Below are 23,086 nucleotides of genomic sequence, written 5' to 3'. Positions count from 1 at the left end.
GGATGTATTTTTCTCCCTCTAGCTCTGGAGATGTTGTTTCACGTTTTTGAAGCTCTGTGCACACGTGTGTGATGGCTTTGTAATCAGTCACCTTACCAGGTGGAGCTATATGTCCCAGAATAGTCTTTCTACTATGTCTCCAGTCAAGGTGGTTCATGAGGGAGATTCCCACGAGATTCAGAAGATACAAAGGAAGCAGGAAGCATTTTGTAGTTCACATTTGTCACTGCTGATGGGTCGATCCACCTTGTTGGCATGAAGCAGCAGCTGGGCTTACAATTGCTCTACCTTTGCCTTCAGCTTCTCTGACTCCTGAGCCAGGTGTGTGTGTGTTTAGCTCCAAGGTGAAACACTCCAGCCTCTGTAGGATATGCTCCCCACCAAGGTCAAAGGCAATAGAATGGATGTGTGTTTCAGCCCGTCCTCATAGGGTTCAAGCTTGTGCTTATGAGTTGTAGCTACTTCTGATCTCCCCTTATTTTGCATTCATAGTCCTTTCCTGGTTACCTACCCTGTAACCTACCTACTTCAAGCTTCAGCATCAGACATGGAGACAACGACCTTACACAATTGCATGAGCCAATTCCCTGCAATCCTGAACTGAATTTATACATATGCTTCCATGGTTGAGCCATGACCGATACAAAATTTCTTACCAAGAATAGCTCCTAAGGAGCAGAATCTAAGAATGGGTTCTCTGAATTGGTTCTGAGTTTTCTGGAATTGGTTTTCTGATCTGATTAGATTTAAAGGCACTAAGAAGTCTATTGTCATTGGTGAAGAGGGCACTGGTGAACTGGCAAAAGAGTTACTCAAATTTTAGCCTTAGACACCGGTGACAAAGTTCCTACAGAAGGCAAGACTCTGGATGACCAAGTATTTGCCACCTTAGAACATTTTAGTCAAGGTAAGGAATGTAATGGGGTGGATTTGTTGGTTGGTTATTGCTAATTGTGCCAGAAAACTTAGAAAAAGAAAATGATGAGCTCAGGGATTTAAATTCCCAGCTCAAGGTCTTCTTGTAGCACCTGAAAACTTCTATGACTTCTGGGGAAAAAAAGAAAAGAAAAGGAAGAAAATAAAAGAAAGGAACAAAACCCTTATTTTCTTGCAGGGTCAAGATTTCTGAAAACCAAAGCCAAAGTCTAATCCTGCCTGAATTACAACACAAATTGAACTCCCATCCTTGCAAGGCCTCTTTTGTTAAAGCTGAGTCAACTGTTGGGAAAGAATGGGGTCCTGAAAATTGGAATGGGAACAGACAGGCAGATTCTGATGAAGCTGGGACCTCAAGTCCCTAAATTACCGTATTCTCTGCCAGTAGAAACACCATCTACCCCTGCCCAGGAAAGTTCGTTTTCCTGGTCCTGAAGAGTCGTACTGGTGTCCTTTGAGGTAGTTGCTTGCCAGGTAATGTTAATACTCCTCAGGACCCATCCCCACCAACCCTATAACTGGATTTGACTCCACGCAGACCCCAAAGAACAAGGCACAAAGAGTGACCCATGAGAAGGTGTGATACGCACCAAAAGAACTGCATGATACGTCTAACATATAGGTTAAAATATAGGGAATAGATGTGGGGACGTATAGTAAGGGTGAGGGATCAAGATGGAGGGAACTTAAAGTTGGATTGAGCCAAGTCTATTGACATAGGTCCATGAAGCAAAGATTGTGGATTCACTGTTTTACCTCCAGGGGCTTGGAATGCCTCTAACAGTTGGTGTGGCTGATTGACTGAAACATGGACCAAAAGTTAGTCTACACTAAATGAAGTGGAAATGCCAGAACTTCCTTGATCTGCTGAAGAGGAAGGTATCCAAAGACTTCAGGAGACTGGAATGTTAAAATGCATCTGTCACATGAGACTCGCTCACCAACGCCAGAGAACAGACCTCTCACCACAGCTGTGAGGAAGAAGTTTTTGAGGGAAGTCCAGTAGCCTTGAAGAGCTCTGTGTGCCCTCCTCTACAGATCAGAGATTACACTGGGCGCTGAGATTCCTAGTTGCCATGGGAACAATATCCAACTAGGATCCTGGGGTATCGGGGGCCAAATTGTAGTGTGTAATCGCCAAAGATGAGGTGGGCATGGTTACTGTAAAGGATAGGAGAGCCAAAGTAGTATTCAGGATAGTCTGGCTCACCAAGACCTATGGTGCTGGTCAGTTCATTAAAGGACCTCTAGAAAATAAACAGTGGAAAACACACTAAATTCTTACTTGATCTGTTTAAGCAGAAAAGTTATAGGTCTCATGAATGGAAGTCAGGCTTGAATCACCAAAACAGGGAGTCATGGCCCCCTCAGTGGATTCCCAGATTTGAGCCAATATACAGATGTAGGAGCCCTTAAACAAAGGGGCGTCCATGTCACATGAGGAGAAACCCTGTTATCTTGACAAAAATGTGTACTGTTAATCTTTCTCCAAGTCTTCCCCAAGATGACCTGCAGGCATTTACCAGCATGTGTGCATTGGAGAAAGGAAAATAAACAGATTTTTGAGGATTATTGGACACTGGCTCTGAACTATTGGAACACTAGCTCCATGAGATCCATTAATCCAGGAGACTAATTCCAGGAAACCCACATCCACATCCAATTTGCCCATTTGGCCTGTGCAGAAGAGAGACGGAGCTTGGAGAATGGCTATGGATCATCATAAACGTAATCAGGTGGTGGCTACAATTGCAGAGGCTGTTTCAGATGTGGATTCACTGTTTGAGCAAATCAATTCAGAGAGTTGCTGGGGTTTTGTTTGTTTGTTTGTTTTATCAATTTTAGACACTTATCCATCTATATTTCTTCAAACATGTTTTTCTGTCCCATTCTTTCTCTTCTCCTCTGGAATTCTAATTACTCACATGTTTTACCACTGAATTCTGTCCCAAAAGTCACTGAGCCTCTGTTCACTTGTCAATTTTTTTCTCTCTATTCTTCAGTTTCAGTGATTTCTCTTTCCCTGTCCTCGTGGTCATAGATATTTTCTTCTATGTATCCTATCTGTTATTAATCCCATCCAGTGAATATTTGGTTTATCTATTGTATTTTTCAGTTGTAGGATTTCAATTTCACCTATTATACCCATCTCCTCCTGGAAATTTTTTTAAATCGTATTTATTATAGTTATTTACAAATCTTTATTTAATCATTCCAACACCTGGGCTGTCTATAGATCTGTTTCTATTGACTGATTTTTCTCTTGACTATGAATCAAATCCTCTCGTTTCTTCACAGGTCTCATCATTTTTATTTTATGCCATAGATGGTGTCCAAGGATCAATAGTAGCTGAAGTTAGTTTGTTGTTGTTGTTTTTCCAGGAAGGAATAGCCTTTCTTTTGTTAGGCAGCTAGAATGATGGGCTGGTCAGTTCAATCCGATCAGGGGCTGAGCAGGTTTAGGAGTTAAGTAGGTTTGGGATGGGGGAATTTAATTCCTGTATCAGGGCCTGGGGCCCCACAGGGGCTAAAAACATTTGTGTTTGCTTTTCAGCCCAGCACTACTTCCTGTGTTGCCCCAAGGCTTATATCTTTGGTCATATTAGAAACTGAATAAGGTAAGGGTTTGGTTAAATTGAGTTCATGTCTGACTCTGAACTACTTCGAAAGTGAGCTCAAGCCTCTCCCTCCAGAAGCTGTCAAACACTGCAAGACTGCTCAACATCAAAAGGACAAGAACTGTGAGACCACAAGACTGCAAGACGGTATCCCTCGAACCAGGCACAGGGCACGGTGTGGAATTGGTGCTCTATAACGACAGAGCCCAACTCCTGCACACGAATCATAGCTCTGAAGTTTCTGAGCTCTCCGGCCAGCCCAGAACAGCATTTAGCATTCCGTGCCTCAGTCTCCTCATCTGGAGAATGGGGTAAAAAGAGCAGCTATTTCATAGGGTTGTTGTCATGACTAAATAGGTAGAGTTAGTGTTGCTCTTTGGTAAAACTGTGACCTTTTCATCTCTGTGAAGAAATTGTTGAGGGTGAGTAAGGAACGGAAGCAGAATAATGACAAAGGTTCCGAAATCTCTCAATCATACTCGTAGCTCAAAGTTCTCACTGCCTTTCCCGATGGAATTAGGTTGGCCCAGTACCTCTGCGGGTCCTGTTGCTGCTAAAAGGGATCCCCCCCAAGGGCCCCCGCTTAATTCATTGTCTTTCCTCACTTCTTCGGCCCCCCTTTCCCTTCTTTAAGGCTCCAGACCACAGGAGTTCATTCCAAAGGCACAAGTTCTGGGGGCGGGGGAGAAGCTGTGACTTAGCAAGGCTTCCCCTACTCACCCTGTTCAAAGAAACAGCTGTCTCTCCCCACCCTTCCTGTACCCCTGCTTTAATCACCCCTGAAAGAGAACAGCCCAAAGACGTCTCCAGACATTCAGCCAGGAGCATGCCACTCTTCAGTGAAAACAATTCCCACCCCCAGCTGCGGGTGACTTTATCTGCTGCCCACTGAACACATGGCAGCACGTTGACTAATTGCTGGGAAATGAGGCCCTGAAGAATCTATTTCAAAAAAACCTGCAGTAAGATTGTGAAAAGAAGATAGCTGGCCAGGAGTGGGCTCAGCGCCCAGGGCTGGGGGGCTGGGAACAGGGCCCCACCGGGGTGGATTCTTCTGGCAGCTGAGGCCCCATGCCCAAGGCTGACTGTTCAAGATGCTGAGGCTTCAGAGCTAGGATCTCAGAGGTCGTGGGGCTGGGCCCCTCCCCTCTGTGCACAAGGACACATCTGTCACATGTGCTCCTGCTCAGGACTCCTTTCTTTTCACAGAGGCCGTGGTCCGGAAGGCACAGTCCTCCTCTCCCTGGCCCCTGACCTCCGGAGGCTGAGCACGGAGTCATCTCAGGAGAGGCCACGGGATGCAAGAAGAAAAGCGTCCAGAAGCACCTCCTGCTGTGCTCTCCAGCTCCCTGTATTGTCCCCCTGCCGCTCGGCACTTCTTGTTTGTATTTATAGACTAAACCACCCCTATCCAGCCTGCACCATGTTTCCCAAACACTCACTGATCACTGTTAATCAGCGAGCTGGCAATGCGGCTGCCCGCCCGTGTGAGCATCTTGTTAATGACGGGAAGAGGCTGCCAAATGGCCAGCTCGGCTCCGGCTGGGATGGCGAGACGTGGGTCTTGTCCAGACTGAGGAGGCAAAGGCATCGCCACGAGCCGCCTGGCATGGAAAGGAGATCCCTTGTGTTTGACAACGAGAAATGAACAGGCCCTGTCTGCAGAGGATGGTAGGAGGCCATGGACTTGCCCTCACCTCCTTTTACAGCAGACGATCGTGGAGACCAAACAGGCCGGAGCGGGGGAAGCTCAGGGATGAAGGGAGGCCAGCTAGCGGCCCCAGCGTTAAAGACCTATGCATTTCCCCAGGAGCCAGGGTCTAGGCCTGGCCCCCAGCAGCAGCAAGAAGGATTTAAGCTGGGTGATCAGAAGTAGTTCCCAATGCGAAGCGCTGCTAAAACTACTCTCGGACAGGTTACTAAGGAGAGAAACGGGATGGTGACCTGCAGGTCCTTTCCTCCAAGCGCATTAGCTCAGTCTGCACTGTGTTTGTATATGTGTAGGAACAGGTCTGATTTTTCTAGCAATACATGAAATGGATGGAGCCTGTTCCATACTATATGTGTCTGGTGACCCTGGGTGTCTTCTCCCAGCGGAGATCAGACCCTCCGGAGGCCCGGCCTTCGTGGGGACCAGGAAGTGCCAGAGCGATGAGAGGAGCCGCTGTTTCACCAAACCCAGACAAATCAGACCGTGGGCCGAGTGTCGGGGAACCCCGTCCTGAAGGAATCAGAGAGATGTAATGGCACCAGAGGGCACATCCTAGGGGCCTACGTGTGTTGCAGGGAGGGGTGGGAGGAATCAACGGGAGGGGGCTCTGCGGGGCTGGGGCCTGAGGACGGGAGGGCGGCTGGGAGGGGCACTCCGCCTTTGGCTGGTCCCTAATGGGGGTCCAGGCAGGCCCAAGGGGGGCATTTTAGGATCCCTGGAACTGCTATCTCTTCCCAGCAATCTGCTCTGAGACAGGTGCCCAAGGACACAGGACTGTCCTTTAATTAGAGGCAGGGTCTTGAGGAGGGCAGCTCTTGAAAGCATCCATCCTGCCTCCCAGACCTTCTCACCTCTCAGGCCTAGGACTGGGCTCCGTGCACCATCACAACCCCACCCCAGTGGGAGCCACCAAAAGCTGCAGCCTCAGCTGCCCAGGCCCCCGTGGGCCAGGCCCCAGAACTAAACACAAGGCCCAGACCCTCCCCTGCAGGCCCCAGGCCTAATTAATGCTCTGATGGGGAGAGCCAAACCCCTCCACCCTCTACCTCCATGGCAAATTGCAAAAGGACCAGCAGGAACAAAGCCAAAGTTTCCAGAAAGAAAGAAAGGCTGTATGCCCTGGAAATTAGGAAATGAAGCCCCGGGTCCCCCAGACGTGAAGGTTTCATTTCTAGCTCTGCGTGTATCAGCTCGTGACCTTGCACGGAAAGGAACCAGAAAAGATGAGTGAAGGTTGATAAGATTCTTAAGGTCTTATATCCTCATCTGTGAAATGGGGACAAATAATAATACCAACCTCACAGCGTTGACCTCAGGAATAAATGAGCCGGTAACATAAAATGCTGGGAGCAATAACCAGTGTGGAGCAGGCACTCAAAAACATGTTGCCTATTACTTATTAAACACGCTTCTGGCAATGCCGCATCACCGTTTGGATACAGGAAGCGTTTACAGAAGCATCTAATTGAAAGGGGAGCTTTGAGACTTATTTTCAAAAAGCATTTGCAGAGCAAGCAAGCCTTTGCTCCTTTCTCGATATGTCTTCACACTGTAAGGGGATAATAGAAATACGTTCTTCATAGAGTTCTTGGGAATTCAATGAAACGACACATATAATGTACTCAGAAGAGTGGCCAGCCCTGAGCAAGTACTCGGCTCGTGTCAGTTGTTTATCTGGGGTGAGAAAGTGCTGGAGATGGTGCGGAGGGAGGTAAAAATACTGTTGTGGCTCCCACTGCAGCCAGGAAGCCTCTAGTTGGGAAGCTCTGTTCTGTCCTACAGCTAACATCAATCTTCCCTGCTATGGAGGAAGACAGCATTTAGACATAAGAATTTCCTGAGAATCAATCAGGTTGTCAGACAGAGCCAGGTTTCCAAGGAAGCCTGCTGATTCTTCCCTGGAAGTGCTCATTGGTCCAGGATGAAGCTGAGGGCTCGTGCCTGACTGAGGGCTGGACATCATGATGCCAGAAGGTCCTTGGGGCCTTGGGACGCTAGCTGCAAAGCATCCGAGCTCCTGTAGCAAAGGACCAAGGACGTCCGGTCCTCCCGGACCTCCCAGGCTCAGGGTCAGGAAGAGGTGAAGGTGCTGGACCGTAAAACAAGGACCACGGAAGCACCCCTGGCTCTCGGCTGAGGAACACCCAAACACATGCTTTCACTTGCTCACCTGCTGCAGGCCTGGCCCTGACCCCCCGCGTGGGTCCCCCGGGATGGAGACAGGGCCAGGGCCCTCAAGCGACGGGGAGAACTCCCTAAATGACAACACAGAGCTGCGCACATGATGCTGTCCAAGGAAACGGCGCGGCCACAGCAGAACCGAGGTTGCCCCGCTTGGCCACCAACTCAGGATGCTTTACCTCATGGATCCCAAAGTGGGCGTAGGAGTCAAAGTAATAGTCCCTCGAGGTCATCTCCTCCGGGTTCAGCAGCTTGGACATCTTGCCCCGTCCCGGGCAGCTGGGCTGAGTGGACACATGGTGGACACACTGCACAGGCTTGGCTGGGATGACGGGCTGCGGGGGCTGAGAGGGTGGGCTGCTCACCTGTGGGGAAGAGAAGGGGCAGGTGTGAACAGCACCCATGAGGTCCTGCCCTCTGAGACTCCGCCCTCCCTCCTTCCCCCTCCCGCGCCGCCCCAAGCCGGCTCCAATCAGCCACAGCAGCCACAGCGAAGGGGCGGTGGTGTCCCCAAGCTGTTGGCTGTGCTGTGTGGGATGGTGGTGTGCTACCCAGGGGCCCCACCAACCTGAATTTAACCCAGTTCCATCTCCTACTAGTGGGTGACCTGAGCCGATCTGGGCCTCAGTTGGCCTATCTGTTAAATGGGGACAATAATACCATCCCTTAGAGGTGAATAAAGGGAAAGATGTAATGGCATCACATAGCATCCCAGAGCAGAGTGGCTGGAGTATGGACTCCAGAGCCAGCCCCCCGAAACGTGAACCCCAGCCCTGCCACTCGCAGCTACACAACCTTGGACAGAGTTATTCACCTCTTGGTGCCTCCGTTTCCCCAACTCTAAAATGGGAATAAAATGGTCCACATGTCCTAGAGTCATCCTGAGGATTAGACAAGTTGGTATCTGGAAAGTGCTTAGAAACGGGCCCAGCGCATCGTGAGTCTGAGTTCTTAAAATGAGTCCCACCTGCGTCCTTAGGCAGATCAAGCCCCTGGACTTCTCTCCACCCCGCAAGCAGCACCTGGCCCCCAAAATGCAGGTCTCTTAGGTTCCGGTTTCTCACGCCTGTTGTCTTGCTGCTCCACCCACCCCCCATTTCTGATTCACAGTTTTACTCTGAACTTCAGCAGAAGTTTCCTCTGAAATGCAAGCGCCCACACTGATAGCCAGCCTCCTGCCAGCGCACTGCCCTTTCCTGGGTTCCCCGACCCTGACAGCCAGCTCAGCTCCACACCCCACAGCTGCTGCCCGGCACTGACCAGCCCTTCCTCCTGCACGGGCTAACGGGAGGACAGAGGAGGAGGAGATGGAAGCCCAGAGGTTCAGAGTTCACTGCAGAAGCATCATTCTGCCAGGAGAAGAAACACCTTTCCCTGAAGTGTAGGAAATCCAGATGTGCACGGCACAGCAAAGGCCTCAAAAGGGGCAGAATTCTGAAAAACCTATTTTCAGTGATGAGTTAATATTTGTAAAGACTTTAGAACAGTTTCTGGCATATAGTCAGTGCTCTATTATTGTTATTCTCATTAGTAGTAGCAGCAGTACTCAGAGTACATTAACATCTCCCTATTCTATGCCTCAGTTTTCTCATCTGTAAGCTGGGTCAATGCAGACTTACTCTCTCCTTTCTAGCAAGGGAAACAGGGAGGTCCTAGAGCAAATAAAGAAATCCGAGTCCATCCCTTCCATCGTGCTTCGGGCACAGCCCCAAGACTGCCTAGAGTCCCAGGCTGGAGGGGAGCGAGCTGGGGAGGGTGGGGTGATGGTCCTGTTTTCCTGGTGTATCTAGGCTACAGCCTCTGGGAAATAGGCAGACTTCCCAGTTTAGCAACATCAGGTTTCAGGTCGGCACGATCCCGGGCTGTCTGGCAGCAGAGGCAACGGGCTGCCTCATTAGAATGCAGCAGGTGTGCCCACCCTCCACTTGGGATGTTGGTCACGGTCTCCAGGAGGCTAAAAAAAGACTGTCAATTGCACACTCCCGTGCTGGCTGCAGTCACCTGTAAAGCTGGAGGAGGCTCTGTGCATGAAGCTCACCCCAATCATGACTCCATTTAAATATATTAAGGAGAGAAAAAGTCCCAGCTGGACCAGGCTGTTGCACGGTCAAGGTCACAGGGGCCTCCTGCACCCCTGAGCTCCATTCAACTGTGAGTCCAAGGTCCCTTTCACGGGGTCCCCTGAGATTCTTTCGACGGTGCCAACTTACAAAGTGCCCACCACGCACCACACACCATGCATCACACACCACGAGTCGCATCACGAGGCAAAGGATGGATGGATTCAGGGTCCGTTCACCTCAATAACCACTGGTCATGGGGACAAAGAGGTGACTGTGAACCAGGCCCTGGGGCCGGAGGCTGTCAGCCCAGTTCGGCCTCCTGCAGAGGGGACTTGCACTCTGCCCATCGGCTAACAGAGTACCCTGTCCCAGGAGGCTGGGCCTGGGGTGGGGAACAGCAGTGGAGCATGATCCCCAGGCATCACCACCCGGGCTGGTGCTTTTTATTCCACAAACACCCACTGAACGGCAGCGGCTGTGAGTGCTGTATGGTCCCGTGGAAGAAACAGACATGCGGGAGCCGTGCCCTCAAAGGACGCTGCCTAGTGGAAGTGGAAGACCCCTGAGGCTCCGCTGGATGATGGAGAAAGATTTATTTTACAAGAGAAGGTCAAGCAGATTGCTCTGGGGGTTCAAAGGAGAGAGAAGTCACTTCAGTGAAAGAGTCAGAGAGGCCCGGGATCGCTGGGAGCTTCCTCCGCAGATTTTGGTGGGGGGGCGACAGTGGAAGGGAGTTCTTGGAGGGTGTGGCTTCAGCAACCAGGAGAAGTGTGGAACAGCAGTGAGTGTGTCTGGGGAACTTGGCCCGGATAGTGGGAGGGAGACTGGGCTGGCAGAGATCACAGCCAGGCTAAGAGGTTGTATTTAAGTACTAGACGACGGGGAGCTGTTGGCAGTTTGTAACCAGGGAGTTCTAGGTTTGAGGTCTAGCCGGGGAAAATCAATGTGTTGGCAGCCTGCAGGAGGGGCAAGGGGGAAGGAAGAGGGGGGCCCTCGGGCTGGGGAGGCAAGGTATGACCTCTGAGGCTGGCTCCAAAGTCCAGTCAAGAGATAACGAGCCGCTGTGGTGTCAGAAGGGCTGCCTGCAAAAAGAAATAGCAGAAATAGAACCCACAGGAGTTGGCAACTGGCGGAACGGAGAGGAGAAGAGAGAAGCTGGAATCAGAGATGACTTCAACATTTCAAGCCTGGGTGACTAGGAAAGTGGTGGTGACATTAACAGAAATGAGTGAGTCAGCAGGAAGAGCCGTGTGGGGCGGGGGGAAATAATGAACTTCGATTTGGCTCTGAGAAGTTGGACGTGTCATTGCATCGTATAAGGAAAGATGCCTGGCCGGAGGCAGTGATGCCGTCCCAGCCGGTAAATACCATAAACACAGCCGAAAGGTCAACGGTAAACTGATATCTCTAACGTACATGGCAGACAAAGGTTAATAACCTAAATATGGAGAGAGCCCTGACAAGCCAGTCTGATTTAACACTGGACAGAGGATCTTACAGTCAATTCACATGAGGCTAAACACAAACGGCAGATTAACGTGCTGCAAATATATTAACCTCTCTAGAAATCGGGTAACTTCAAATGAACACAGAAAGTGATAACTTTTAAATACCAAATAAGCTCAAACCTCCCCCTCCCAAAAAGATTGAAACTGCGTTTGTAATGGTCGCAGAAAAATAGGTGCTTACATATATCTTTAGTGAGACTTCTGGGAAACTAGTTTGACAAAATGCACTGAAAAGCACAAATCCTTTAACCCAGCCATTCCATTTTTGGGAATTTATCCTAAAGAAAGGATCGTGGATAATCTTGAGCACGTAGCTGTACGCATTTTGTGACGACACTATTGGTCATGGCAGAAAATAAAGAGTCAACCTGGGGGTTCCATGAAACAGAACCGATTGTACAAACTACAGTGAGTCCACACTGGAGGCTACACAGCCACTTCAAATGTCGCAGAAGAGTGTTTAATGACAGAAACGCGATCGTGACAAACTGTGGGTTGAGGAGAACCAGTGGGAGATGAGTAGACAGTGTGATTGCATTTTTAGAATTAAAACGTTTTCATGCCTGTGACTGAGGAGGGGAAGGCAGTGGGATGGGCCGCAATTGTCACGGTGCTTGCTCACGGGCTGTGAACAGTGCATGCTTCCTTCCTTGTGCTTGTTATATATATATATATATATATGTATTTTTTTTAAGTGTATGCCACTAACAAGTACTACATTTGTAAACAGCCCAAAGTAGAAATTTGGAAATGTGATCCCAGACCTCGGATGGGAAACTGAGGCTGGCTCTCTGGATTTGGAAACCATCTGCAGAGCGGAGCTGAGGGGTTCCCTTGGGAGAGACCCCCAGGGAGGGGGTAGGGGGAGTGAGGACGGGGCAGGGAGGGAAGCAGGAAGCATCCTTCTCCGAGGACCTTGGAGGTACCAGGGGACCTGGGGGGAGGGGCTTGGGAGGACGTGTCCTCATGCCTCCAGTTCTGTGACTGCCCCTCCTCTAAAGATGTGTGACCCAGGTGTTGTACTCCAGTGACCAGACGAGGGCACTAAAACAAAGCCAGCCTTTGTCTAGCCTCATGTGTCCAGAGGATGCTGTGTTCAGGAAGCTGAGCAGTCACCTCTAAAGCTGGAGGAGGCTCTGTGCGTGAAGCTCACCCCAATCTTGACTCCATTTAAATACATTAAAGAGAGAAAAAGTCCCAGCTGGATCAGGCTGTTGCACAGTCAAGGTCACAGGGGCCTCCTGCACCCCTGAGCTCCATGCAACTCTGAGTCCAAGGTCCCTTCCACAGGGTCCCCTGAGACTCTGTCTGGTTCTGGTAACGTATCCACATGGTTGTCTCCAGCCTTGGCCTGCCCTGTCCTGCTCTCCCACTTCCTCCCCAGGGCCCAGGGCTCAGGGCGCTGCACTGGTGGAAAACCTCCCACTGCTGCCTGCCCCCCAGTCTGCTCAGGGTCACCTTCCACTGAGAGGATTTGTGACTTTGTCTTCTATTCTTAGCACCAACTGCTGATCGGGACTCTTCAGAGGCTGTGTCCTGCCCCCAGGCCTGGCCTTCCCCAGGGCATCTTCAACACAGTGTTTCTCCCCAGTACTTCACCTGCGATCTCCCCGGTCCACCCCATCCCACTGCAGCGAAGAGGCCCAGGCTCCTAAATGCTGAGATAAGATAAAAGGTTATGGAAACACCAAAGCTGGAGACTGGAGGATGGCTCCCTGCCGAAGAGGGGTCCAGCTGGTCCTCAAAGGGTGGGTGGGATTTCCATGGGCAGGGCTGGGGATTCAGGGACAGAATTTTTTTACCTAACCCCACTTGCACCTAAAAATGAGGGTAGATGATGATGATGATGATGATGATGGTGGTGGTGTTGGTGGTGGTGGTGATGGTGACAGTGGTGGTGATGGTGATGGTGATGATGGTGGTGGTGATGGTGACAGTGGTGGTGATGGTGATGGTGATGATGGTGGTGGTGATGGTGATGATCCCTAACAGTGGCTGAGGGCCCACTGAGTGCCAGGCACTGTGCTAAACACTTCACAAATATTATCTCATAAAAGCCTAATAATAAGTGAGGTACTGAAATTTACAGGCGGAGAAACTGAAGCTGAAAAATTCAGTCAATTGCTAAGCCCAGAGCTAGCAACTAACAGAGCCAAGATGTGAACCATTTATTATCTGTCTGACAGCAAAGCTGTGCTCTTGACCCTGATACCGTGGTTGGGCCAGTTCAGTCCCACCAAGCTTGACAACTTCTACTGGGAGCCAGGCCCTGTGCTCAGAAGTGGGTGGCAAAGCAAGCCCCGGCAGGAAGCCCAGCCCTGGGAGGGGAGAATGAAGGTCAAAGGCAATGTGGAAACAGAAGACAATGCCTCGGTGGAGGTTGGCACAGGTAGGCACCTCGCCAAGGTGACTGAGTTCCAAAGGGAGCAGACAGTGGGCTCCGGTTTGTAGGAGAAGCGGAGGTCCACGTGAGGAAGGGAAGGTGTCTGGGGTCACGTGGGCAAACCTAGAACTGGGACCTCTAAGAAAATAGGGGAGGGGATGGGGAGAGGAAGGAGAGGCTTTGAGGAGGGAGAGGAGGGAGTGGGGGAGACCCGAGGGGAAGGCAGACGGCCGGGGGTGGAGAGCAGCCAGCGCTTTCTGCACCAGGCAGCCGAAGCCACCCCAAGCCCATTGGGCTATAAATGGCAGTCCCTGGCACTGGCCCAAGCTGTACAAATGATTTTCCTGAGAACAAAAGGCGCCCCTGAAGGAGCCAAATCCTGCTCTGTCTGCAAATGTCAAGGCAGCTTTTGCTAACCTGAGTCTGTCCTCAGCATCGGCCTGCCATGCTGAGGTCCCGCAGAGGGACAGAAAGGGGCCTGCAGGGGGTGGGGGGGGGCCCAGGGGGAGCAGGGGAGGGCGTGGGAGCAGGGGGGCTCCCGGCCCAGGTCTCACTGCATGTTCCTTCCCAGCTGCCTTCATCGTCTCCCCACCCAGCCTGGGATCACCCTTTTCTCCCCCCGTGTTTACTCACGAGACTGCCATCTTGACCGTGGTCCATGCAGTCGGTAGTGACCTGGAGCTAGATCTTCTAGCACCATCTGTCTGCCTCTAGGTAGGGGCCAGAGCTCAGCTGAAGGGGGAACCTTCTAAGGGTGGGTGCCGGGCAGCAGCAAGGCAGGCATGGCTGTGTCGGGCACCTGGGACTCTCCTGTCCCCCATGACCACACCACAGATACAAAGCTTTCATGTCTGCCTTTGGCCAGAGATGGGCCTGGTTCCACCCTCCCATCCACTCTCCTGCACCCGTGTTTCCTATCACCTGGGCTGAGAGAGGAGCTTTCAGCAAAGCAGTCTTGCAGTCAGCCTCCCCAGAAGGAAGCACACAGTGCTGGAGCAGGTGCCAGGACCTGGCTCACTGCTATTCCCCCTGGGGGCCGGAAGCCTGCACGACTCGGGGACGGGGAGAAGGGTCTAGCCACCGTTGGTCCTACAAGCTGGAGCTGTCTCCCTGTGCATCGCTCCCAGGCTTGCTCATTTGTCAACTGTCACCCTCATGCACCTCTCTCACGTTGGCTTTTTAAAGGCACAGACTCTCTCTAGAGCCCCCCGTGGTGAGGCCAGACACTGATGCATGTCACAGAGCGTCAGCTGCTCTCACCAGCTGGCATCTCTCTATTATACTGTGTCCCTGACTCTAACTCTGGCATCTCAGCAGAGCCCGCCCTCACATGCTTTTTCATTCCTTCGGACTCAAGCCCCTTCCAAGGCTGTGCTCCCTGGAAGCCTCTTCCCCCGGGTCCTGCCATGCACCCTTCTCAGTTCTCACCCTCCCTCTTTCCCTAGGGCTCACAGAGGGGCCTCGTGCCCGTGGCTCTCACTGGGTGGTTCCCACACCGCTAGCATCAGCATCACCTGGGGGCTTGTAAGAAATGCATGTTCCCGGGCCTCGCTGGCAACACTAAATCAGACTCTCTGGGGTGGAGCCCAGCCATCTATTCCAACACACACGTGATTCCTCTGCATCCCAGAGACTCAGAACGGCTCGTCCGGAGTTGCGTTTTTCCACACTGTTTCCCACAGAACAGACACTCCTGGAACAAGGGGTTCTGTGGTCAAGTGAGTTTGGGCCAAAAAAAAAAAAAAGCTAAAGAGATTTCTTTTCTTTTCCAGCTTTCTTGAGATAAAATTGACATATATCATTGTGTAAGTTGAAGGCATACAATGTAATGATTTGATAATATGTGTATACTACAAAATATAAAGAGATTTCTTAATTGCAATCCTTTTAAGGCTTTAATTTGCTAAAAGGAATCGTGCATCTCCAAGAGGGAATGAGGGTGTCTAGTGCTACCCATGTAATAGCTGTGGCATTCTTTTTCCCTGAGAGAGCTATAAACACCTCTAGAAATTAATGTTCTGAGGGAAGACTTCTGAGGCCCCTGACTGAGAACAGTGTTTCTCTCTTACGGTCTGTGTCAGTCACCTTGGGTGAGTATCAGGCCCCACCCCAGACCAGCAGAATCCATTCCTGTGAGGGTGAGGACTGCCAGCCTGCACTTTAACAAGCCCTCCCGGGGCTCCCTGTGAAGCCCTGGTCCAGGCAAAGTTGGGGACAGCGTCTAGCCATTCCTCTGTGACCCCTGGCGCAGCCCTCAGAGGCCAGCCTGGATCTGCCTCGGGGCTACTGAGGTGCCCAGACAATGCCAGGGCCGGGCCAAGGTCACCTGAAGGAGAGGCAGCCACGGGTTACAGAAAGCACCGTGGCTCTCACAGCAAAAGGACCTGGATTGGGTGAGGGCTCTGCCGCCTGCGGGCTGGGTGACCTGGGCCGATCCCTATCCTGCAGTCACGGCCAGGGTCACAGCGTGGCTCAACTCCAAGGGCAGCCCTTGGCAGCCGTGTACGGTGTCCCGGTGCTTCCCGGCGCTTCCCGGCAGCCCCTGGCAGTCTGTTTGTGGCACAACGGCCACGCCTGCTTCACATCAGGATGGCGTTGCAGCCGCACGGCACCTGCTCTCTCTCCCAGATCTGGAACTGCTGGGAAGGAATCTATTGGAGGTGTTGCGCCTGACCTGTTTTTTAAATAAACTGGGGCTGTTTTCCAGCTATTAGTCACTTTTCCCCCAAGCCTCCACCTATTGAATTCTCTTCTTATATCCTCAGATATTTTGGCTGCAAGAGATGTCAAGTTAATTGGATGCTTGGCTCCTGGCTCTTCCTCCTTAATGGGCTTACAAAGCAGACTTGCCATGCATCCCCTCCCCTCCCTCCCTCTCCCCTCCGCAAGCCAACAGGGGCCTCTCTCTCCTTTGACTTGAAGGACGTCACCAAGCACCCTCTCTGCTTCCTTTATGGACAGATGTGCAGAAAGATACAGCCAATCTCTTCCCCCACCCTCATCTTGCCTGGAGCTGGACGAAGCCTTCGTCCCAGATATGGGTCACATCATCCCTGTGGGACCTGAGCTGGGCAGGTGACTCTACGCTCGGCCGGGGTCCCCGTGGAGGCAGAGGGTGTCAGACGGAGGTCACACATTCGGGGCACCTGTGGGTTCTGGTCTTGGTTCTCCCTCTATTCAGGTTATGATGCAAAATCCATTTAACCTTTCCGACCTTCAGTTTCTTCCTCTGTCAAATGGCAATAATTATGTGTCCTGCCTCTTCCACGGGCTTCTGTGATGACTAAAGATGCTGTGTGTGTAAATATTCAGAGGCAATTCTAAAGTGTGATAGAGGAGAACAAGACTTGCATCTCTGGCCAACTGACTCTCTGCCCTGGTGTTATTTGGGGACGCTGCCTGCGCCCTTCTCTGGCCCTGGACACAGTGGCTTTGGCTGCCCTTAGCGCTCGGTTCCTCTGGCTGCCTGACCCTTGTCCTCACCCTCCACACCGTCTACTCCCTGGGCTCTGATCTACCCCTCTTCCCCAGAGCTTTCTGAGAATTATGCAGTTGCTCTCTTCAAGAACATGCCCATCATGGAAACGCAGTCATTTTCTCCAGATGCTGACACCTGGCCTCTCCTGCTCCTATTCTGGATTCCTGTGGCATCCGTTGGTCCAAAGCTACTGGTTAAGTTCTGTCCCTTTTTACCGGTAAACAGTCTCATGCAAATTTTCTCACTATTGTAGGTGCTGCTTCTACAGCCAAGAAGTAAATTCCTTCAGACCGGTACCCAGATCTTACGTGTCACTGTTTCCCCCTTAATACTTGGCACAGAGCTGGGGCTCAATAAGGATGTGATGATTAAAGTATCCTTACAGGGGCTTCCCTGGTGGCGCAGTGGTTGAGAGTCTGCCTGCTAATGCAGGGGACGCGGGTTCGAGCCCTGGTCTGGGAGGATCCCACATGCCGTGGAGCAACTGGGCCCGTGAGCCACAACTACTGAGCCTGCGCGTCTGGAGCCTGTGCTCCGCAACGGGAGAGGCCACAACAGTGAGAGGCCCGCACACCGTGATGAAGGGTGGCCCCTGCTTGCCACAACTAGAGAAAGCCCTCGCACAGAAACGAAGACCCAACACAGCAAAAATAAATTAATTAATTAATAAACACCTACCCCCAACATCTTCTTAAAAAAAAAAAAGTATCCTTACGCTTCTACCGGGTCAATGTTACCCTTCATAAATATATTATGCAAGGTTCCTTCCCACCATGCAACCAGACACCTTTCTTGCCCCTTGAGAGGGCGGGGAGGTGCCAGCAAGGAAGACAAAACTGAGAAGAATAATCATAAGAATCCGAATAATACTCAACGCTCTTTGGAGGATTCAGTGGTGCTCCAGCTGTCTTTACCGAGAACTGTCTTATCTCCCAGGATTTCTAGGAAAAGGAAATATCTTGCAAATACAGAATGCATTTACTAACCCCCATATTTCCATCCATGTAGACTACAAGTGGCTTCAAGTACAGATTCAAGTGTATTTGTAGACGCTTTTCCAACCATCTCTTCACAGCAAAGTGTTGCAAGACCAGAAGTGCAGGGAATGGTGCTGAGTTTCAGAGAAACTGGCTGGCTGATTTAGTCCCCACAGTGGGGCTGTTCAGGACCCAAGAACTGGCCCTTCACAGAGTCTCTGGCCCCATCATCTGTCCAATAAGCCAATGGCTGGAGATAAACGAGCTACAAAGTCATAAATCAGAAAGAAAATCACAAGTTGTAGGCCAAGACCAAAGCCACATCAGCTTAAATCCAGATTCCCATCTGGTTTCCCAGGACTCCTCCAGACACTTTCCATCCAGTTCTAGGAAACCCATTTGCTCGAAATAAATATCCTTCCACCCAGATTCTTAGCAGAAGTGACTAACTCCTTTAATCTGAGATTCCAATGTATTTACTGAAAATACTGGTGTTCCAGCTAGAAAGGGAACAATGTCAGCCATCCAGTACTATCCAGATCTACTCCAAAGGTGGCCTCAAGTTAGCCAACGACAGATCCCAAGAATCTGGATTTTTCAAAGCACTCCCAGGCAATTCTGACAGTCAGTTTAAACGCTGAACAAAACATGTGAAATAACAGTTTTCAAGACACTGAACATCAGGCAATGAAGAACTGTACCTTTGAAAGATGACACACCAACAAGGCAAACCCTATGACGGCTCAGCTTCTTACCTGGTATATCTGAGCTGGGCTGTAGGGAGGGGAAACCCAGGCAGAGTGAGGCATCTTCCTTGGTGGAAGAGACAGAGGTGGGAATCAGGAAAGCAGGACAGCTAGCGTTTGAAAGGCAGAGCGCTGGAGGGTAGAAGGCTCTACAGAGAGGGGGCTCTGGAGATCTGGAGTGAGGGCCCCTCAAGTCTTCAGCTGAGACTGACCGAATTATGCATGTGAAGAAACTACCCGAGACCAGGAACATAACGACAAAGAAGATAAAGGGACGACTCCTGAGAGGAGGAAGAAAGTATATTGTTATAATGATGGGAAAGAGGATGAAGACGAGCCCAAGAGGCCATTTTCCCAGGGCATACCTGTGGCTCAGAGACCACAAGTCACTGGTTCAAGGTCATAGAGTCAGAAACGGGTGGAAGGTGGAGTCAGACTCAGGAGAGGCAGTGCTGCTCCGAGGCCGAGACTCTGACGGGCAGGAAACCAATAATGACAGCCCTGCCTCCACGAAAACACTTTCCCGGCAAAGTCATCCCACTTAGGTCCCACCGTGCAGCGTCCTGGACCCTCTTAGGCACCTGGTCATTTTCCCGATTGAACACAAACATCTGTCCCTCTCGTGAATCACCCCTCCCTGGACCCCATCTCCAACAAACTGGCGAGGGCCCGCCTGTATGTAGGTTCGTAAAAGATCTTGAAGAGGCAAGTGTCTGACTGGGCAGCCGGTGAAGGTTCAGCGACCCTCAGCCCCAGAGCAAGGACCACGCGATGAGCGAAGGCCACGTTGAGGCCTGGGGGCTCTTTCTCCAGCCCCGGCTTTGCCCCTGCCTCTCTGGGCATCCTTGACCAACCTTTACCCTCTCTGGCCTTGGATTCCCATCCGCGGAAAGTGGCGGCACCGGATTCGAGACTGTGGACCAAGCAGGCATGTATGCGGAGACCACGTGGGCCACGTGGACAAGTGGAGGGAGGGGGTGGATGCGGACACCCCTGTGGGGAGCAGGAAGCGGGAGGCCAAATGAAACATCTGTGCAGGGAGGTTTGGCCCATGTCCTCCTGTTACTTATCAGCATTGTGCTCACACCTGGGGGACTGAAGCCCAGAGAAAGGAGAAGATCCGTGGAAGATGAGCCCAGAAAAATAGGAGCACAGCCCTGAGAAGCCAGCTGGGAGGAGAGCCTGGGCTGGTCACAGTCACCAAACACAGAAAACAGAAAGCACCGGAGCCCAGGGCAGTGGCCGGTGCTGATGGAGCCTGTTCCCCAGAGCAGGCCGGAGGAGGAACCAGCCACGGCAGCCCAGCCACACAAGGCTGGGGGAAAGGGACAGCAGCTGAGGTAGCCAGGGTCAGTGAGAGCAGTGGTCCTCAAACCCCGGGGGACATCCCACTCCTGGAGAGGGGACTGTGGGCCCCACCCCCAGCCTCGGATCCAGTCAGTCTGGGGCGGGGCTGAGAATCTGCATTTCTCCCAAGTCCCCAGATGATGCGGACGTGGCTGGTCCAGGGATCCCACCAGTAACCAGCAGGAACTTGGGTCCTGGGACGCAGCTGCTCGTGTTTGGAACCAGCATCTGCCACATCTTTGCTCTGTGACCCTGGGACATTCACTGCATCTTTCTGAGTCGCTGTTCCCTCTCTCGCAAGCCAGGGACATTATGAGTATCTGCTCTCAGGGTTATTTAAGAATGAAATTAGATTATCCATGGAAAGAGCTTGGGAAGATGCTTGGGGCAGAGTCGGTGCTGGGTGAACACCGTCAAGTATTTCTGTTCATAAGACCAGCTTAGCGGAAGCCCCCGGTGCTGGTAAGATGACCCCACGGTGACCTCTACGTGTCAGGGCTCAAGAAGAGAGAAGTTACTGGAGCCCAGAGGTGGTGAGGGCTGCGTGAGAGGCTACGTGGAAGCCTCGGTTTGGGGGAAGAGTCGACGGTGGAGCCTACAGGGAAGGAGCTGGAGGAATAACTGTTCTGAGCTCACTCCTCTCCCTTCCCTGATCTGCTGATGCTCCGTTGGTGGTGCCCCAGCTCACAACACCCCACCATGGGACCCTGCCAGCCAGCAGCCTGGGGGAGCTGGGGTGGGAGGGGAGCCTGTCCATGCAGCTCAGCTCTCTGGGGCAGAGAGCAGGGTGGAGAAGGATGGAGAGCACATTAGAGGAGCAGATGTAAGACACCAGCACGCTTGCACATTGTTTCATGCATACCCCTCCCCCTGGGGCAGGGCGACCCCCTAATCCAGCCTTGATGGGGATCCCCAGTGAAAGAGCTGGGGGACTTGGAAAGGCTCCGAGGCTCTGGGTGAGCAGCTTCTCTCCAAACCACATCCTGCGGCTAGAAACACCAGCCATACCCCAGCACGGATCTGGTGCCATCCAGGCACCTATCTCGAAGGAGACTGAGCTCTTTGGCTTTCTGTGGGGAACAAGAGACCACCTTGCAGGAAGCAGAAGAGAGAGGATGGATTTAGCCGAGGCTGGAAAATAGACACAGCAACCTGACACTTGGAACAGTCAGGGCTCAGAGCCCGGCTCTGGCCCTGAAATCAACTCTCTGGCCTTGACAGCGGACCTCTCCTCGGAGCCTCCCTCTCCAAAGGACAGTCACTATCACTCCTGCCTGTTTCTCTGCCCACCTCCTCCTTAGCCTTCAGGATTTGGGACCTAGAAAAGGATTCCCAGATGTGTTAAGTCACACTAGGCTCCTTGGATGAAATCACTAGAGCCATATCTAGCCACAGTCATAGATATGACTGTGATTATTCATTATCTAAAATTGGACGGGATAAAGTACTGCAAAATAATACACTGTAGGGAATGGTTCTGCCGAGGCAACAGACTGAATTAAAACCATCGCTGTTAAACATTTCCCACTGGTGAATTGTGGTGTTCTCTTTACTCATATGCTGGGTACCACACACTTTCCCTGATATTGATGGGAAAGTCAGGTGCAAGAGGCAAGTGGCCGGCTTTCCAAAAAGGTCCAGGCACGGTGAGGTGTAGACACTGCGACAGGGAGATTAACTTGAAGAGAGAAGATGGTATGCACCCCGTCACGGGCACAATTCATGCACCGAACACTGCGACAGGAAGAGCAGAGTTAGCGCTGGAAACCTGAAGGGCATCTCAGTGACTCACGGGTCCTGTCCCCTGGCTTCAGGTAAGATGTGATCAACCAGCCCAAAGGGTCCAAGGGACTCCCTGGGGGTCACTCAGCCAGCCCCTCAACCTGAATACAAAATCCCCACTCACCCCGAAACATACGGAAACTTAAGAGTTATCTGCTCAATAGGCACTTGCCCTATTTGGGTTAGGAATCAGAGCTCTGCAGAGAGGCTTCTGGAACCCCCAAGACCCAGCCCATTTTGTCACGACGGCAAGGGGAAGAAGAACAGCCTGGAAGCCTCCCATTAGCACTTTCTGGGAGGGTGGGGTGATGCTGGGTGGATTGAACGATGCTTCACAGAAGGAACGAGCAGAGCACCTCTCCTTACGGATTCAGTCGCCTCTCCAGGTTCACTGCCTGCCATAATCTTTGTCCTTCTTCCTCCTAAAGGAGAAGGCGCCTTGGTAAACGCGGAGCATCCGAGAACCTCAAACTCCCTGCTTTTGTTTTCTGCTGTGCTCTCAGGGGCAAAGACAGCTCAGAAAAGACATGTCCCCTAGTAAGCACGCTGCAGAGTCTGGGCTATCACCCAGGTCTCCTGAGCTCCATGAGCTCAAACCTAAAGTGCTTTGATACCCAAGCATCTCCACCAGGGCCAGAAGAGAAGGAGAACGGTGACCCTGATGCTAACTCACAACGTCCAGCAGCTGCAGAACAAACACCCGCCTTTGCTCCTCTGAGCAGAGCGTCTCTACCCATAACTCATGCAGTCGCTCAGCCAGCATCCACTGAGGCCTCCTGGAGTGCAGGCATCATGCTGTCACGAAGAGGACGAGCTGGCAAGGGCAGGGACAGGAGCGGGCAGCGGCTGCAGTGATTCAGACAAAGGATGATGACGGATAATAGTGGAGGCAGCGGGATAGGGAGAGGGAGATGCGAGTATGGGATGGGAAGAAGGTAGATCTGGCAGGAGTCTCTTGCAAATTCTCTGGGGAGGCCCCTGGGGTGACTGCTGACTAGTGCCCTTCAAGGAGGCAGGAAGCCGGGGCAGGAACAGACGCACAAGCTCGGAGGAAAGGTAGGGAGCTCGGTTTGGGTCGTGGTGGACTTGAAGTGCTTGCCGCACCCTGAGGAAGAGAAACCCGGCCAGCAGTGCAGGTCTGGACGTCACAACACGTGCAGGAGGATGAGGTCATCCAGGGACGGGAAGCCAGGGTCAGGGTCACTACCAGGGGGAAGGAAGAAGGATCCACGGGAGGGCTGGAGAGAGAACAGTCACAGGTGCGGGAGAGGTGGGAGGAGGGGGGACGCAGGACCCCAAAGAGGAGAGGGAATCGGGGAAAACGAAACACAAACAGCGCCGGAGGCCGACGATCGA

The 23,086-nt window shown here is 51.9% G+C and overlaps 1 protein-coding gene across 1 annotated transcript in view; it reads right to left on the bottom strand.

Moving 5' to 3' along the window:
* Positions 1-23,086, bottom strand: part of PRMT8 (protein arginine methyltransferase 8) — a gene marked incomplete at its 3' end in the record, with an annotated part of 81,417 nt that overhangs the window by 44,483 nt on the left and 13,848 nt on the right. Inside the window, exon 2 of the mRNA XM_081249122.1 lies at positions 7,626-7,811. Within this exon, the coding sequence (XP_081105248.1) occupies positions 7,626-7,811 (186 nt within the window). The remainder of the gene's footprint in view (positions 1-7,625; positions 7,812-23,086) is intronic.

This window comes from Mesoplodon bidens (assembly GCF_964165515.1).
Source record: "Mesoplodon bidens genome assembly, chromosome: 11".
NCBI lineage: Eukaryota > Metazoa > Chordata > Mammalia > Artiodactyla > Ziphiidae > Mesoplodon > Mesoplodon bidens.
This window is presented reverse-complemented; position numbering and strand designations above follow the sequence as displayed.